The sequence below is a fragment of the Lytechinus variegatus genome, chromosome 8 (genome assembly GCF_018143015.1).
Source record: "Lytechinus variegatus isolate NC3 chromosome 8, Lvar_3.0, whole genome shotgun sequence".
Taxonomy (NCBI): domain Eukaryota; kingdom Metazoa; phylum Echinodermata; class Echinoidea; order Temnopleuroida; family Toxopneustidae; genus Lytechinus; species Lytechinus variegatus.
The window spans coordinates 12994181-13014527 of NC_054747.1; the positions used below are offsets into that span (position 1 = coordinate 12994181).

General features: G+C 35.6%; 1 protein-coding gene across 1 annotated transcript in view; it reads left to right on the top strand.

The window, feature by feature from the left end:
• LOC121419999 (adhesion G protein-coupled receptor B1-like) overlaps positions 1-20347 on the top strand; it is a 44537-nt gene that overhangs the window by 13045 nt on the left and 11145 nt on the right. Inside the window, exons 2-5 of the mRNA XM_041614509.1 lie at positions 4569-4699; positions 10738-10847; positions 16458-16560; positions 18251-18343. Coding sequence (XP_041470443.1) covers positions 4649-4699; positions 10738-10847; positions 16458-16560; positions 18251-18343 — 357 coding nt within the window. The 5' untranslated portion in view covers positions 4569-4648. The remainder of the gene's footprint in view (positions 1-4568; positions 4700-10737; positions 10848-16457; positions 16561-18250; positions 18344-20347) is intronic.

Here is a 20347-nt window from a genome sequence, read left to right on the forward strand (position 1 = left end):
TCGCCTATCTGCCTATAGGGCTTCGTCGCATGTTGTTTTGTTTAATGATAATAATAATAATAACGTTTTATTTACCCAGGGTTGCCACTTCAATCATAACACTGCTCTTTCAGCGGGCCCTGCATAACATAACGTTTTGTCTTGTGTGTCCTTTTCACTTTTCTTCACATCTTGTAATATAATCCAGCCTTGTTTATCTTTTACTTGGGAGAATATGTAAAAAATATACATATTTAACAAGGATTTACACATAATTTTTACAAGAAAGGTATGATGACTTGTATATTTTATATATTTTGAACTTCAACGAGAACGATATATCATTTGTATATTATATATAGATATATATAGTGTTGTTTTTTTGCATGAATATGTTTTATTTGTTGTAGGAAACCTTCGATAACAAGCTTTGCTTTCCAGATAGTTCCTTTTTCATTTCAAAATGTTATATTATATTTTGCTTTACTTTGTAACTTTGTTAAAATTTTGGAATGAATAAATTCGTTATCAATCAATCATCATCAATAATATGTTATTATTACCCTTCTCCAGTCTAAATGCTGAGCGCCAAGCAAGCAGAAGTTCCCATTTTTATAAGTCTGACTTTATAAGTATGACTCGGCCGGGAACAAAATTGAAGAAGAAAAAAAAAACCATAGGCTATGGGGTTATCAAAATCAATTTATATATAAATCTCGCCAGTTTTTAATATTCGTTATGCTCGGGTATCACGTTAAATTTGAAAAGTAGTGTAACTCGAAGTGTGTTACTTGCATTTAGTTCTGACAATATGCTGTGAGACAATTATGGCTTTAATCAGACAAACTCAGACCTTTATGATTGTACATAAAAAAGACAGGATTAAAAATTGACTTCGCAATTTTAATGAAATGCGTATATACATTTAAAAGGTCTGATACCCGGAAAAAATGCAGAATGAGTGACAATGAAGTAGTGTATGAAAGGTAAAATATTCAGCAGCATGGACATCACTACGAAACTAAATATTACAGCAACGCGTCCATTTTTACAAATTTTATTTTGACATCAAGCTTTGGAAAATGCCCATCACCACGGCGTGTTACAAAGTACCAAGCTCAGAATTATATTTCATTTCGTCTGATTAGCAAGCATGCCTGCCTATTATTATGTCGGATATTATAATATATATTACAATGAGACAGCAAGGTTATCCAGCCGTGCTGTTCTTTGCCTTCGTATCCTCCAAATCATGGTATTGATCCGGGCTCATATTCTATTAATTCCCCGGGGATATAATCATTATATTGCCCGCAAGCGACAAATTGCATGGAATATTCAGTTACCAATAAACAACTTCTACTTTAAATGAACTGCGGCGAGAGATATTACCAATAAAAAGTGGTTGGAAAGTCTGTTTCATTGTAGGTAAGGACATTGTTTTCATTAGCACTGTTCTCAATGGAACACTCTAAAAAATGAAGTGCTAATTTAGCTCTTAAAGAGCGTGTATAGTGACTGCACTTCCGAGTGCTGATTTGTCTAGTTCAAATTTGTACTAGACAAATCAGCACTCCGAAGTGTAGTCACTATACACGCTGAACTAGACAAATCAGCACTCCGAAGTGCAGTCACTATACACGCTCTTTAAGAGCTAAATTAGCACTTCATTTTTTAGAGTGAACAATTTCATTATGACAAAGCCAAAATACAAATAAAATTTAAAGAAAAAGAAAAGAAAAAAATTGTTTTCTGAACATCATCCCACGTTCTACACTTACACGTACTTTCACTTTTCAAAAGGAATTGCTTTAAAAAAAGAAATAAAAAACAAGGACAGTGAAAGCTCGAATTTCCAAGTGTATCGTGAAAATATTCATCTTGGATACGATTAAGTTTATAAATATGTATTTCACATATTCTTCAAGTATGCTAATGCCCTTACTTAATATAATTAATATGTTTAATTTCAAACATAATTTAGCAAGCGAACGGAGCGAGCAAAACAGAGTGAAAGAATATACCAGTTAAGATGAAAACAATATCAAACTTTTGATATTTTGCCAGTGTAGACGCTATTTATCATGTTTATGGAATCCCTAAGTATCCCGGAAAAATCTAGAATTCTTAAAATATCGGAATTATCCTTCGGAACCTCACAATTTTATTCAATTCCTGTTAATAGGCAGAAATGGTAGCTCTTGTAATGCACAAAATCCTAAACTATATTATCCTGTTCTTTGTTTTTTATGAATAACTAAAAGTAAGCAATAAAACAAAGCGGTAATCCCGGTATTGGATACCTTCTGTATTATTAAAGACCCTGACCGTTATAAAAACAATCGCATACCAAAATAAAGGTAATGATTCATACAATACAAATATACCAAAAAATATTACATATATCTCCTTCCAATAATTAAAAATATTAAATAAAAATCAAAGAAACTGCTCCTCCAAGGTACGCTTCGATTGAGCACCCCAACGTCGCCTGGAAATGATGATGCACGTTGTGTCTGGAGGGTTGTGATTCCATAGGTTTGTGTACAAAAGCATTAGGTATTTTCTTCCATTTTAATGCTATGAATCCATTTTTTTTCGCTTTCAGATGAAAATGGCACTCAAAATTATTCACTGTTCAAATTGTTGTAAACCTACAACTTTCACTACCTTGTTTTGTGATTTCTTTGTATGGCTCTTATTGGGCCTAAATTGGTATGTCAGGAAAAGATGTTATACATAATCTAAATGCACATATAATTGAAATCTGCGCCAAATAAGCAGGAAAAAATATGGCAAAAAATAGTTCAAACTGTAGATTTCATAAATTCAAGCTTGTGGGAAAAAATATATGTGATATCCCTCTGTGATAGGAGTGAAGAAAATGAAATGCGTTATCTGGAAAGCAAAACAAAAACTCCCAGTTTTTCTGTGTACAAACCTATGGAATCACGACGCTTCTTACACAACGTGACGTCACGGTCTCGGGGCAGGTGAAAAGCACAATAAATCCTATTTTCTAAGCGGGGTTCGAAGCCCGATAATTGCAATATTCTTAAGCAAAATACTCAGCGGGGAAGCGGTGAAAATGCATAAAGCATTCCTTGCTGTATTCAGTAGCTTATAAGCTTTCGATTGGTATATAATTTGTTAATTTTATTTTCGGGTCCGGTCTGGATTTTTACTAGTGATTAACTGTTTGATCATGCGATTTTTTAAAGGAAATTAACTCACATAAAATATATAACCGTGGTTCCGCAAGATCGATCCCTCTGATCATCCGTGCTCATTATTAACGCATAATTATCAGAGCTTGATACTGCACTACCCTCTTGATCGTAAAAATAGGTATTAGCGTTCCAGTTGCCGTACAGCATTCGACATGTAGGGTGTTAGCACTTACATTCAGGTTTTGATAATAGGAATCGGTGGCGTAACTAGCATAGAAATATGAAGGGGCTAGATAGGGCGTCTCGCGTAAAGGTTAGTTGAAAAAAAAAAATTTGCGGGCAAGCGAAGCGAGCAAAAATTTCGACATTTTTCGTAGAAACCAAATTGTGCGATAGATTACGACATGATATTCCGAAAATAATTTTATATTTCACCTTTCTCTCTTCCTGGTCGTAAAGAATTTGAGGCACTGTAAAAACTATGGTGCTAAACTGACACCAGTTAGTGTAAATAGAGGACCACGCCATGAGGTGTTACACCCTAGATAGGAAAGTTATACCCTCGATAGGAAATAACACCAAAGAGTGTAAATGTAACAATATAGGTGTTAAACTCACACTGTCAATTTAACACCGGTGTAAAATAACTAGTGTGATCCTTTACGTGCACCGGTTAAAACCACAGTTTTTGTTGTGTGTGGGGGGGGGGGGCAAGAACCCCACAAGCCTTCCCCTATCTGTAAGCCACTGATAGGAATCAACAGAATGAGGCGACTGAACAAAATAAAGAGTGATTTTCAAGTTAAAAAGGCGGTAATAATACTTTAAAGATGACGAAATTTGTAACAATTTACATGCGTTTGTCTTCGAGAAGTGTATGTGGGAGAGAGTAATATTTTTGCGCACTGAATCTAATCGAAAAAAGAACACCAATATATATTTTTTTCTTTTGATATCATATATATTTTTTCATCATAACTTCAGCACCCCGAAGATTTATTTTATTTATTTACTTATTTCTTTTTTTTGGGGGGGGGTTGTCGCACACCTGGAAATAAATATTGTCCCATTGTCCCCTGTTAGGGACAAGAATGGTTATTTTGCATTTGGGGGATATTTGTATGTACATATGTATTCAAACCCACACCAGACATTTTTACACACAGGAAAAAATGAAGTGCTAATTTAGCACTTATGGTGCTTGAATAGTAACTGCACTACGAGTGTTGATTTTCTAGTTCAAATTTATACTAGAAAATCGGCACTCGTAGTGCAGTCACTACCCATGCACCGTCAGCGATAACATGGCTAAATTAGCACCTTTTTTCATGTGTGTCACTAGTGATTTTAGATTTACGCGTGACCAGCTCTTCAATATCGTTTTTATTTTATTTTCATTTTTTCATTTGTTTCCAACAGGTAATCTATGGGATGAAGCGAACATTCCTGGGCCTTCATAGAGCCTACGTTCACTGATATGATTATATCAACAGACACAAATGATTATATCAACAGACACAAATATGTCAGCAACTGTTACGTCACCTATGGTAAGTCTGAAATCGGTATTAGCGTTGGAGATTAGTCTCTAGACTTTGAAACAGTGGGTAGTGGGTTCAAATCCCAGCCATGGTGTAGCTTCCTTCAGCAAGAGGTTTATCCACATTGTGCTACACTCGACCCAGGTGAGGTAAATACTAAATGGGCACCTGGTTGGAACTCCTTGAAATGCGTGGGTGCCAAGCTTAAGCCGGAGTAATAATATCCATTAAGTCCTTTGGAAGCGCATAATCATAATGTGATATGCGATATACAAGAGCTGTTTATCATTATTATAATTATCATCATCACACTCTAAAAACAAATCAGTAAAAAATGACTAGTTAATGGGGTCATCTGGGTGCAACTGTTATTCTAGTCATATTTGACCATTTTCTAGTCATATTGTACTAGAAATGAAATATTTCTGACTAGAATATATGTTAGAAATGTGAATATCAGTGATTGCCATATCAGTCGCTCACAGCTGACTACTGGTCTAGTTAATTTTACTGATTTGTTTTAAGAGTGCATCATCATCATTTTTATTACGTTTATTTGATAATAATTCTGATAATGATTACACTAACTTATAATAGGCAGCGCCTAGCATTTGCCTTATTAGAATAGAGTCAGCGCTGTACAATAATGCAGCAGGATTTGTTTCTTATATATCTGTTTTTGTAGTGTATGCCATCTTGATTTATGTATTCATTCTTTGTAAATATTGTACATAATGATTTTTATCTCACGGCCCTCAAGGACAGCAGTTTGTTAGCTGATGAGGCCATCCTGATTACATAAAAATGAATATGAAAATAAATTATATAGTTTATTACCACGAATCTATACGCTTACATTTTACCAGCAAAAAGCTTTTTGCATACATATTTTGATTGGAAAACACAACGTGCAATGAACAGCAAAAGCGCACACTCCTTCAACGTTGAATTGGTTATAATAATAATATAATAATATAGGATATTTATATTGCGCACATATCCACCTTGTTAGGTGCTCAAGGCGCTCCCATATTACCCGGCTAAGCTAGGCGCACACAGCTTCTTAAGGAATTACTTCCTACCGGTACCCATTTACCTCACCTGGGTTGAGTGCAGCACATTGTGGATCAGTTTCTTGCTGAAGGAAATTACGCCATGGCTGGGATTCGAGCCCACGACCCTCTGTTTCAAAGTCCGAAGACCAAAGACTAATCCAAAGACTAATCCAAATCCGAAGACTAATCCAAAGTCCGAAGACTAGTCCGAAGTGTAATCCGAAGACTAATCCATGCATATTATGGCAGATGGAAAAAGTATAAGCATACTGACAAATATATTAAACAAAGATATAATTTCCTCAATGATACAAAGACAAATCGGTTTCCCAAAATAAACATTAGACATGAACACCGTTTTCGGAGGTGATAAAATCAACTCCAATTGATAAAAAATAAAATCACCATGGAAATTCGTCGATTAAGTGCATTACATTACAGTATGCTCAATGGACCCACAGATCGTTGCGAAGTCATTTTGAAGATTACAGAGTGAGTGGGCGATATGGATACGGATCGGGATATATATCATTATTATGAACCGATAAAAGTTTACCTGGGCTAATGATATGAATGATATGGCAGTGCATATTATATTATATGCCCCCAGTATAACAGATTGAAGCAATCTAATGGATAATGTATATTGGAAATTTCCCAGTGGAATATCATTTTCTGCAGGTTCAAGTGGCAATGTAATAAACCAAATTAATTATCGAATTGCCATTTCACCCCCACTGTTAAAGAACAAGTCCACGCCAGAAAATGTTGATATGAATAAAAAGAGAAAAATCCAACAAGCATGACACTGTAAATATTTATCATAATTGGATGTAAAATAAGAAAGTTATGACATTTTAAAGTTTCACTTAATTTCACAAAACAGTTATATGCACATCCTAGTCGATATGCAAATGGGGAGACTGATGACGTCATCCACTCACTATTTTATTTGTAATTGATTATATGAAATATTCAAATTTTCTCCTCATTGTCAAGGGAAACAATGATTGATTCCTCCCCGAACATGTGGAATTAACATTGTTTAATACTATATGGTTCAGTCAAGTTGGTCCCTATTGTCAAATCTGTAAAAAGTTAATCATTGTATAATTCAAACAATAAAAACCGAAAGAAATTGTGAGTGAGGGACATCATTTTCCGTCCCATTTGCATGTCACTGAGTTGTGCATATGCACTATTTTGTGGAAAAATAAGCGAAACTTTAAAATGTCTTATATTTCTTATTTTACATCCAATTTTGATGAGATTTTCAGCATTATGTTTGTTTGATTTTTCCCTGTTTATTCAAATCAACATTTTCTGGGGTGGAATTGACCTTTAAAGGTGTGAGCAATTACCAATAACAACAACAATAATGGATCAAACAATGAAAACAAATCTTGAAGACATAATTAAATCATTGAACGAAGAAAAAAAAGTAAATAAATGATAAATACTAACGTCATATTTACCAAGGTTAGCCACGTCAGTCCCGAAAACTATTCTCCCAACTGGCTTTCACACGGCTGCCGTTGCGTTCAAGCATTCGAGGAATTTCTTCCTACCGGGTACCCATTTACTACACTTAGGTGGACAATGGCAAATGAAGATAAACTCGAAACCAGGACCTCGTGATTCATATTCCACAGATTTATCCACTCGCGCGCAACACATCTACATAATAGATAATAAATAATTATTAAAATACGAAGACAGACAAATGAAGAACAAAAATAAAATGACATGGAAATGAATTCATAACAAGCTTGCGAATAATGTTGGTTTTATTGGTGTTGTTATTATCAATAATCTGCTGTTTATGATGCAAAGTAGGAAAAGGGCGAAGAAGAACAAATATAAAATGAAAATAAATTTGAATAAATATATAAATAAATATATATTGATTTATTCAGCGCAGAAATTATGTGCATAATATATTCTACTGCGCTGCAATTAAGACTGGTGAAGTGCTTGAGAACAAAATTAGAAAAGGGGGTAAAGAAATTTATGGGAATTATTTGAATAGGTTTTAAATTTAAGTTTGAACGTTTCTACTGATGGACAGGATCTTATTACATACGGTAAACCATTCCATAATTTTGGGGCTGCACAGGCAAAAGCACGATCTCCCAAAGTTATCTTTGTATTATGAGTGGGGATATGAACGAGCAATTTACCATGAGAACTACGCAGGTTGTGAGAGTGTCTGTGAACTTTCCTTTGTAAAAGCTTAGAAATATAACTGGGGGCTTGGCCATTATACGATTAACAAAATCTTGAAAGACATTCGTTGGCGAACTGGAAGCCAGTGCAGATATTTCAAACGACAAGCTTGTGATAAATGTTGGTTTTTATGATTGTTTATTGATCACTAATAATGCAATGTCCGAAAAAGCGACACATACTTTTATAAGTTTATTATCTAAGTATACAGCGACTAAATACATGTATACTGTTCATGTATATCGAGCAAAACAAATTAGGGAACCGGGCCTAATGTATCGCATTTAAAGGCGCTATGGTAAATATAAGGGACCGAACATTATATTAGATATCAGGCCATCAATACATTAAATTAATGGTTATTAAATTGTTGATCTCTATTAGATATATGATGCTCATGCCCTGCAGGGATAAACACAGTGCCACACAATGTAATCACAGTGTGTTCACATAGTTGACTGCGAAAAATATTGACATCAGGTTAAAATGTTCAAATTCCACAGTGAAGATATTTTCACACTGTGGACACTACACTCTAAAAACACTGAGTGAAATTTGACCCAATATTTGTTAGAAAGGGAACATGCATATTTGCTGTGTATCTCTTTACCCCATATTGGGCTATTTCAACGCAGCATTGCGTAAAATTCACAAAATATTTGGTATATTACTAAATAGGTTCATTATTGCGGATTGAAATAATCGCTAGAGGGTATTCATTTGTCACGCAATCTACTTTGGTCAACAAGGAAATTCGTGATCACTCTCGCAAAAAGTGTTCACTGGCTCTCTAGGAAATTCGTTATCACTCTCGCAAAAAGTGTTCACTAGCTTACAAGTTCACGAGCTTTCGAGTGCCGCTGCAACTCTTTATCAAGTGACACGGATTGTCCGATATCGTACTGTATTTATACTAACCTCCAAGACCGTACGCACAAACGCGAGAACAATAGGTGGGCACTGATCCGTTGTGTGATTGGTCAGGAGTTATTTGGTATATTTTTACCAAACCAACACGCATGTTCCCATTTTACCCAATATTGGGTAAACCTTCTTTAGAGTGTAGACAGTGACTGTTCACAGTGTGTTCCCATGGTCGACTATGTGAAAAATATTATTCACACTGTTAAAATGCTCAAATTCAACAGTTTGAAGATATTTTCAAAGTGTGGACACCTTGACAGTGTGACTGTTCACAGCGTGTTCACATGGTCGACTCTGCGAATATGTGATTCACACAGTTAGAATGCTCTAATTCAACAGTTTGAAAGTATTTTAACATTGGCGACACCTGGGGCCCGACAAAGAGTTGCGATTGTTCGGATCAATCGTAACTATGGAAAGCGAGCAAAGTCAACATATAAAATGAATGTTTGTTCAAAAAAAAAATTCTAGATATGATTGTACATGTATATCCATAAATTCATTGATTTCTTGACAGGTTTGTGTGATCTCCTTTGTTTACAATGGATATTTTGCAAATTTTCTGTAGAAAAAAATTATGACACTGATGGATTTCCATAGAGTTACGATTGATTGGATCAATCATAACTCTTGTTATTCACACCTGTGATTCACACTGTTCAAATGCTCAAATATAAACAGCGTGGAGGGGATTTCACATTGTGTACCACACTGTGAACACATTGTGGCACACACTGCGGCGGCACTGTGTTATTTCCAGTTTAGTATATACATATATATGTATAAGTAACAAAATATGCTGAAGATAAAAGGTAATGCTTTCAATGCCAATATAGTTTTTATTTACTCGAATTTTCGACGGACCTCCGTCTTCTTCAGGAGTATATACAATGTGTGGTATCAATCAGAGAGCGCATCCTCAGACAGATGTTGTTATGATGACTGGCTGAGGATGCGCGCCCTTCACAGAAACATACATAGTAACGCTTGTTTGTAATTATCTAATTGTTACGTAACAATTAATATTGCGCAATAACATTTCTTGTTACGCAACAATAAGAAATTTAAGAGATGAGATGATAGAACGAAGATCAAATTGGTTAAGAGAAAATGGTTCTCTCGAAAGTATTAAGTACGGATAGGTATTATTGAGCAATAAGAGAAATTCCTGTGTGAATAATACATATATATATATATGTGTGTGTGTGTGTGTGTGTGTGTGTGCGAGGGTGTGTGTGTGTGTGTGTAAAGCTTTACATGCACAACAGCTATTTAGCAACTCTTTTTTATTTAAATATTGTAAAGAAATGGATGAAGAGAACAATGGTGGGCGTAGCTTAAATAAAGGTTCCCCAGAGCTATCTACCCTTTGGGAAAATATATATATATATATATATATATATATTCAGTGGTACTAAAAGTTAGTGAACCCAACCAGACAACCAGAAAATGCTCTCATTCATTCATGCTGAGCGTTGAATGGAGACAACATCACAAACTTTTTATGGTCTGTCAAATATGTACAAATTGAAATAAAGTGAGTGAGGGACATCATCGACTCTCTCATTGCATGTTACCTAGTTATGCAGTAACTATTTTGTAAAAAAAATAAGCGAAAATTTAAATTGTCATAATTTTCTTATTATACATACGATTTTGATGAAATTTCAGAGTTATGCTTGTTTAATTGTTCTCTATTGATTAAAATCAACTCTAATTTGGGGTGGACTTGATCTTTAGGTATGTTCATTTTCTGGTGGGGGTAATTAGTTTTTTTGGCACTACTGCATTTCTCATTTTTCTAATTGTTCACTTGTCTATAATGGTTTTTATTTCATACAGACGGTTACTCCAATAACGACGGATTCCCTTCCACCTGAAGTAACTGCGGCTCTCATCATCTCCATCATCCTCATATTCTCAACGCTTATTATGCTAATTTATGCAAATAGGTGAGAAAATATGCCCACTTGTATTAGATCACGTGTGACAATGTGCCCATGATGAACATTATACATGGGCTAGAAGTTTCGACACATGCGAATGTTTGAAATTTAAGAGCTGAATTAGAAAAAAAAAACGGAAGAAAAAAGTAATCAAAAGAAAACAGTGAGCGAAAATGAAATGTCGCTTAATATTCCAATGCCAGTTTGTATACTGTCAATTGGTGTGAAGGAAAATGAACACTTTACTTCCCATTCCCTCATCAATTCATGATTTTTGTAAGAGATATTGCTACCAAAGGAGACAGAAATCTCATGAATTTTATTGTAATATGTTCGTAATGACCGTCGAGGGATTGATTAGTGGTTCCTGAGGTTTTCCATTCCTTAATATCAGCTGTCAGGATTATAAACCGCGATGTGAAATGGATAAAATACCAAAGTTCAAAGTAGTTGTTACTGTCTGTCAGACTGTTCCACGTTGTAGGCAACGTCTTCTTTCTTTTTTTCCTTTTAGTTACAGTGTATGAAAAGGATTAAACGTGTCCTTTGGTAGCGGATTGTAAAGAAATGTGAGTGTGGGTGTGTGTGTGTGTGCGTGGTAGATTGGATGTGTTTGTATATGACTGTGTGCGTGATGTTATGTGTGTGTGATATGTCTGTGGGTGTTTGTGAAGATCTGTGTGAATATGAGCATGTACACTGTGAGAACTGCGGTGTTAAAACTGACACCAATTGGTGTTAAGAGAGGACCATACCCTGGGGTGTTAAAATTACACCCTAGAGATTAAACATAACACCAAAGAGTGTAAATGTAACAACAAGAGGTGTTGTAATAACACCTATAGGTGTAAAACTAACACCACCAATTTAACACCGGTGTAAAATAACTGGTGGGGTCCTCTATGTACACCGGTTAACACCACAGTTTTTGCTGTGTATGTTTGGGTGTGCGTGAGTGAGTGGGCGGGGTTGGTGTGAGTGTGTGTGTGAAGGTGCATGTTTATGGGTCACATGACAGTAGAAACAACGCAATTCTACTTTTCCTTCAGGATATTCTCAGCTATTTATTTATCACCCACAGATGCCCTTGCAAATTGCTAATTTCATTTATCGAAAATAAATTTTACTTTTTACCAAGTCTCATTGTCATAAATTTTATTCATGTCTATATCTATTCATCTCATACACATAATTGGCAATTTCCAAAGTTAAATTGCATTATAACTTAAAATCTCCGAAAATATAGTCAAGTGAATAAGAGCTTTTTGAGAAAAATTTGAATCCCCCTATCTTTCTCGCCCCTGTCCTCCCCTTATCTTCTTTCTCTCCTTTGTTGTTGTCAATAAAGTCAGTACATTTTTAATTTGTTTACCTTCACTTTATCAATAATACATAGAACGGTTGAACAATTCCTTTATACCCCCGTCACACTTATTCGGAATCAACAGGAATCAAGCAGAACCAACCGGAATGAAAATTTTTCAAAATTCGAGCAACATTCGGGAGGGAATTTCGAATTGATCTAAATTTGTAAAAATGCCGTTCGATGACCTCAATGCTCCTCAGTGACTCCTCGGTGCTGACTGACGTTGCAGCAACAGCTAGCCGTGCTTTTATGCGATTCTATTCTCCCACGAATGCGATTGGAATACTTGGATTGTGGTTGAAATGTCGTCAGAATATTTGGAATGCAGTCAGAGTGCTGTTGGACTGCACTTTGAATGCCGTTCGATATTTTTCCAGTTCGAATGCACCTCGAAAGTTTTGAGCATGAGCAAAACATTCGGGCCGGACACAAGAATGGACCCGAATATTTGGAATGCACTCAGAATGCAGTCAGAATTTTTAGAATGCACTTCGAATATCCAAGAATGTTCCAAGAATTTTCATTCTGATGGCATTCCCGCTCATTCCGCCTCTAGTGTGACTAGTACCTCCGTCGTATGCTAACTCACAAACCCACACGTTTAACACCCACTTTGGTGTTTCCTGAAATAGTCGATTTGACATTTTCCGAACCTAGAAATGTTCTTTCCGATGAAGTTTTTTTCTTGATTCGTGTTCCTATGGGGTCCTAGAACAAATTCAGCTTGGTTGCCAAAAGTTGCCATTTGGGCAATTTTGCTAATTTGCATAAATCCAAAATGGCCGCCAGATGCCATCTTGAAAACCTAACTTTTGAACCCCTGTCCACAAAATGATGAGTAATGACTCGTTTTAGGGGTTTAGAGATGTGTAGAACTGATTTCTGTAATCATTTTTTGCAATATAAGGTCATCTTTAGGTCAAATCCAAGATGGCCGCCATATGCAATCTTGAAAAATTGACTTGTGTTCCCCTTGCCCAAGAATGACGAGTAATACCTCTATTTAGGGGTTTGGGGTGTGCAGAATCCATTTCTGCTTTCTATTTTGCAATATAATGTCATCTTCAGGTCAAATCCAAGATGGCCGCCATATGACGCCATCTTGAAATATCAATTGTTGAACCCTTTGCCCCAGAATCATGAATAATAACTCTATTCATGAGTCATTAGGTATGTTGATTCAATTCATGTAGTTATTTTGCACAAAAGATAATCTTCAGATCAAATCCAAGATGGCCGTCAACCGCCATCTTGAAAAATTACTGTCTGAGGCTTATACGTGTTAGAACTAATGTAAAGGGATTTCAGTAAGAATACTCATTTCTTTTATTAATTCTCGAGTTTATTTCAACATTAATTGCTCAACTTAGAATGAATCCTCTTTAGGTTTGGGCTATCCATTTCGAGTGTATTTTTTAAAGGTCCATTCATACCTTTGTACTGAAGAGGCTTTTAGGGTCTTATTTCAATTTGAAAGTGTTTTATCAATATTATTTTTCTAAATCAATGTGTCCAATGATTGGTAGGCATCAGTTCGCCTTAAAAGACGATGGTGTAGCGCTCATGGCGCTAGGCCTTACATTTTCGAGAGTGACTATAGAGCTCCACTCTAGAGTGGCAGTCTCTAGAGAAAATTTTTACAGATGAAGGAGGATGGCGCTGAGACACGTTTATATAGAGATGCTGCCCTAGCCTTCCTCCTAGGCCTTTGGTCTGCCAATTTAGCATTCCGATTATTTTCTGACGTCTTGACCCCTGTACTTAGTAGCTCTCCATAGAATGGATGGCGACTATCATCTACACCTTCATAAGTGTTAGTGTCTATATGCCGGCAAGTTTTATGTCATATTTGCATGTGTCTTTAAAACGGAGTGTGACCTATCGATGGGGTGAGACCAATCACACAGCTTACCTTACCTTGGCGAATCCAAGAAGGGATTCACCAAGGTTTCATTGGGCAAACATGCCCCAACCACCTGAGGTGCCTTTGACTAAGGAGCGAGAATAAGCTTTTGATGCTCGCACGTGCGCTGAAGGGCCTCTGTATTTTTCACTTTGTCCTGCCATCTAACTTGCATGATAAGTCCGAGGCAGCTGACATGGAAGGTGTTTAGCCACTTTTCTTGGTCGGCGTACGTTTTCCAGGACTTACTTCCGAGCAGGAGCTTGGCCATGGCTGTAACAGATTTTACAATCCTGATGCTTATATGCTTGTCCTGTGAAAGGGGACAAGAGACATATAGTCGGTCCAAGGTAGGTGAGGAGTCCACCATAACCAGACGAGTGTGTGCTGTTGATATACATATCTAGAGGACAGTCGGTGACTTGAGTCTATCAGGATTTCTGACTGTCTCAAAGTCTGATGGATGGTCCAAACCCCTTACATGCACAAGACAGGCAGCTGTTATGTATGACTAGGTCTTGTACTCCCACTTCTTGAGAGGCAGGGGCGACATCGTTTCCGTAAAACATTTCACGAATGAGAACAATCCTGACCGTGGAACAGTCTTGGGGAGTCTATCTTCTGCAGGAGGCTCAAGAGTGCACTCCTGCTGACCAAGTCAATGGCTCTTGTCAGGAGGAGAAGTCCAATAATAATTAAAAAGGAAGTTAATAATTAAATCAATTATTTTGAAAAAAAAAAACGGAGAAATCACTTTTTAATTCAAATAATACTTTAAAGTAATTTCACTGGAAAAGTATGGTTGCACAGAAATAAAAAAGGGATCAAAACTCCTGAAATCATAGCCCAAACCTTGAATGGTATAATTCTAAAGTAAGCAGTTAATGACGAAATCTATCAACCATCTGACCATCTTAGACATGACTTGACCTCGAACTAAAAATGGAGTGATTAAAAGAAATGAATCATTCTCACTGAAATCCCCTTACATGAGCTCCAATACATAACAACAACCTTATTAGGGACAGCACTTCTTCAAGGTTCAATAGTCTCGGAAGTAGTTTTTTTTTATTTCTTAATATGGCGTTTAGTGGTCATGTTGGATTATTTTGACCTGGAGATGATCCTACATTGCAAAATTATGAACAGAAATTGAATAAACATACCAAATAACTCACGAAAAGAGGGATATTATTCATGATTCTGGGACAAAAACTTGAGAATTAATAAAAGAAATGAGTATTCTTACTGAAATCCCTTTACATTAGTTCTAACACGTATAAGCCTCAGACAGTAATTTTTCAAGATGGCGGTTGGCGGCCATCTTGGATTTTATCTGAAGATTATCCTTTGTGCAAAATAACTACATGAATTGAATCAACATACCTAATGACTCATGAATAGAGTTATTATGCATGATTCTGGGGCAAAGGGTTCAAAAATTGATATTTCAAGATGGTATCATATGGCGGCCATCTTGGATTTGACCTGAAGATGACATTATATTGCAAAATAGAAAGCAGAAATGGATTCTGCACACCCCAAAACCCCTAAATAGAGGTATTACTCGTCATTCTTGGGCAAGGGGAACACAAGTCAATTTTTCAAGATTGCATAATGGCGGCCATCTTGGATTTGACCTAAAGATGACCTTATATTGCAAAAATGATTACAGAAATCAGTTCTACACATCTCTAAACCCCTAAAACGAGTCATTACTCATCATTTTGTGGACAGGGGTTCAAAAGTTAGGTTTTCAAGATGGCATCTGGCGGCCATTTTGGATTTATGCAAATAAGTAAAATTGCCCAAACGGCAACTTTTGGCAACCGAGCTGAATTTGTTCTAGGACCCCTTAGGAACACGAATCAAGAAAAAAACTTCTTCGGAAAGAACATTTCTAGGTTGGTGTATTGAGCCTATGAGACTGTCAAATCGACTAAAATAACCATCCCCAATCATATCAGCTTGGACCTTTTCACACGTGAATATTGAATCATCATTGTAATGATTGCTATTGCAATCGTGACTGTGATTCGCGTTTGTGATTCTAATCATGTTCTAGTTTGGTTTCACACGTGCTAAATAATAATAATAATAACTTAGTCTTATATAATAGCGCTTTTCATGAAATCCATATCAAAGCGCTTTACAATGTAGAACATACGAAATATACAAACAAAAGTGAAATTAGAAATCATATAACAAAAAAAATAAAATTAAATATTTGTCATTAGCCTTAATTTTCACTGAAACCATCATTCAAATCACGATTTTTTTTACCGTGTGAAAGGGCGGTTCGTAACATTTGAACACTAATGAATGAATATTCTGAATTTCCTCCTAGGAGGTTTGAATCTGATCGAGCCATCACCGTATGCTGCTTCCTACTGACGATGAGTGCACAGCACATAACTCTTGTTAGCGGACTCTATTCAACATCAAACCAAGTGAGACAGAGTTCTTCTCTTTTTTCAAACGTTCTTTCCTGACGAGGCCTCCATCTATTTCAAGCTCCAAGCTTAAGATGAAGGTCTCCCACATTTCAATTTGTTCACATTATATATATATATATATATATGTAGACGTACATATCATTGTGAAGAGCAGGGACCTATTACATTGCGAGGTGCTTTCTTGTAAATATTTAAGAGGATGCTATAAATACAGCGAGAATAAGCAATGAGACGTAGCCGGGGTTCAGATCATCAAGTTTGACAAGCTTTTCGGCCATAATTGGGCCTTCTTCAGGTATCTGAAGTACAAGAGAAACAAGTGGCCATAATGTGCAAACAAATTTGTGGAATATGTATACACAGAAGGGGGTTACTACAACTTAACTACGGCTTTTATATATATATATATATATATATATATATATATCAGGTTTCTGCGATATGTTCTAATAATTTAAAAAACGGAAATATATCAGGGCCCGTTGCAGAAAGAGTTGCAATCAATCGCAACTCAAAAAGTCATACGCAACTTGATTTCCAACCAATCAACAGCGCGCATTTTTGACTTGCGATTGATCTTTCTGCAACGGACCCCTGGTTTAATTATATTTCGATTGCAACGTTAGATTGTATGTAATGTATATGTTATTAATTATGTCATTTACCTGTTGTTATGTTATGCTGAAAAATATTATTAGACTTGTAAATACGTTTGTTATTGGAATGTGGAAATAAGTGAATCAAATCAAATTCATCGTTCACTCGGACCTTTTAAACTCTCTAAACAGTTAAAGCGATTTATACACACAGTTTCATAGCGAATGCATCAACTTTCTAATTTATTCCAATTATTATTGTTTAATTTTCTGCATGCCAAATACTCTGAAACCCACGTGATCTCCCTTCTAGTTTGACTTTCTTAAAATGCTATTTTCTTTTGCTAGATTCTATAAATCTGTAACAAAAAACCTAAATTATAACATTAGATATAAGTCGAGTTGTAGTAAATACTGTTTTCTTGGGAAAGACAGCAAAACCATGGCTACTTACAAATATATCGTCCTACGGTATATCGAATTCTTGTTCTGTTACATTGACTAATCATCGTGAAATCAAATCTAAACTGACAATTTCGATTACACTTAAGGTCGCCAAAACAAATATGCACGTGCTTATTTTGCTCATTTCTCAGCAATTACACAATTTTCTTCCAAAATCCTTTTGGGCTTTTGCACATTTTCTTTTTTATTCATATGTAAAGGTACTTTGGTAATTGGATTACGTACGAACTCATTTTGATAGCTTAAACAAGTGGAATTTGTTAAGGCTAAGTTTGCTTTCAAGAAAAGTTTTGAAAAAAATGCCAGAAAAAATAAAAGATATAAATGAATTTTTCATGAAAATCCTTCAAAGATTAAGAAGGTTATTAGAATTTAAGTCTTGATTTGTGACGTCAAATATCAGCTTCTAGTGGCCGATCGGGGAAAAAAGGGGTGAAATATTTCAGCCCCTCCCCTTCTTGGCAAAGGCTGGACCGTCCCTGCTGCAAAAAATTGTTGGTACATTGTGACAGGTTATAATGTAACTAAAAAAACAAGATATGGCCCAATAAAGATTTAAAAAAATAAATTTGGTCCACTCATTTATCTATTTATTTGTTTATTAATTCATTCAATCTCCACAGGCTGCTTGCATCGCTGTTGCTTTAATGATCCACTTTTTTGAATTATCCGAAGCATTCTGGACTTTAGGGATGATCGTTCAAATCGTCTTAAAGGTACGTTATCCCGTTATTATATTTTTTTTACTTTAAAAGAGAATACCTATTATCATTATTTTTAGCGTCTTGAAGGTAGGCTATCCCGTGACATTTGTGAGTTTTGAAAGAAAATAGTAACCTATTATAATACGTTTTTCTATCGTCTTGAAAGGTAGGATATCCCATGATATTTGAGAGTTTGGAAAGAGAATAGTTTCTTTAATGTAAGCTATCCCGGAATATTTGTGCCTTTAAAAGAGAATAGTAACCTAGTATTATTATTATTTTGCTATAGTCTTGAAGGTAGGATATCCCATGATATTTGTGAGTTTTAAAAGAGAATAGTAACCTATTACTGTATTACTTTTTTTTCAATCTTCTTAAAGAAAGCTATCCCGTGATATTTGTGACTTTAAAAGAGAATGGTACCCTAATCATTTAGGTATTAAGGATCTGTTAATGAGGAACACACAACGTTCTAATAGTTACACTGTAAAAATTGTGGTGTTAAAACTGACACCAATAGGTGTTAATAGAGGACCACACCCTGAGGTGCTAAAACACCCTAGAGATTGAATATAACACCAAAGAGTGTAACTGTAACAACCATAGGTGTTGTAATAACACCTATAGGTGTAAAACTAACACCACCAATTTAACATCGGTGTAAAATAACTGGTGTGGACCTCTATGTACACCAGTTAACACGAAAGTTTTTGCTGTGTAACAATACTATAATCATTAATAATGATAGTAATAACATCAAAAATAATAATAATAATTATATACTTAAAGTGATAATAATGATAATTAAAACAATAATAGTAATAATAATGATAATAATTATAACAATTGAAGTGCGTACGCGTTATATAAAGATCGCCTGATGCAAAATTTTCTCTATAACTCATTACAGCGGTTGTAGAGCCGTTGTAGGCGCTTTGTAGCATTACTCAATGGTAAGGTATACTTCCTTTCCGTTTCGTTAAATACCGTGGAAACCTTTGCGTCGTACTCTCAAATTTCCTAGCTTGTAAATCAATAAATAGGATTACGGTTCCACGACATTTGCTCCGGCGACAATTGCTCCGATGAAAAATCTGCACGTTAAGCCAAACATAAAATCTAACCTCCAAGGTTAATAAACCCTAGTCGTTATCTTTACATTATTCTGAACCAAAAACTCGATTACAATCCGAACTGTATATGCCTTCTGAGATATTAAAGGGGAATGAAACCTTTGGATCAAATAGGCTTGTGTAGAAACAGAAAAATCAAAGAATAAGAATAAAGAAAGTTTGAGAAAAATCGGACAAATAGTGAGAAAGTTATGAGCATTTGAATATTGCAATCACTAATGCTATGGAGATCCTCACATTGGATGTGTGATGTCACTGATGAACAACTTTCCCTTTGGTGGACTATAAAATACCCTCAAAATATCTCTTTTTGCTTTTTCTTATGATGATACAAACACTTTATCCATGATGTATTCTTAAAAAATATGTATTACATGCCCTCATGTAGACAGAACACATGATTTATGGATAGATGTGATAAAAGAGGCAATTCTAGTGAAATATATACTAAAGTAATGGGGAGAGTTGTTCACAAGTGACATCACACATCTTTGTCGCATTGCCAATTTGCTATCTAACATAACATTAGTGATCGCAATATTCAAATGCTCATAATCTTCTCATTATTTGTCCGATTTTTCTCAAACTTTTGTTGATCTGTTTCTTTGATTTTTCTGTTTTGACACAAGCTATCTTGTTCCAATAGTTTCATTCTCCTTTAAGGCCGGAGCAAGTGTCCTGCCACCTTGGTGACTGTTTCCTCGATTAGATTAGACAGGGTGGCCCGTATTCTGAAGTCAGGTTTAACTTAAACTCGGGTTTAAAGCTGTGGTTTAAGTATATATGGGAAGCCAAGAGAATCAATTTTTTTTATTAAGTTGAACCTTTCTTATGTTTACCGTGCTCTCCTGATTCATCGATGGTGAAGACAATAATCTATTTA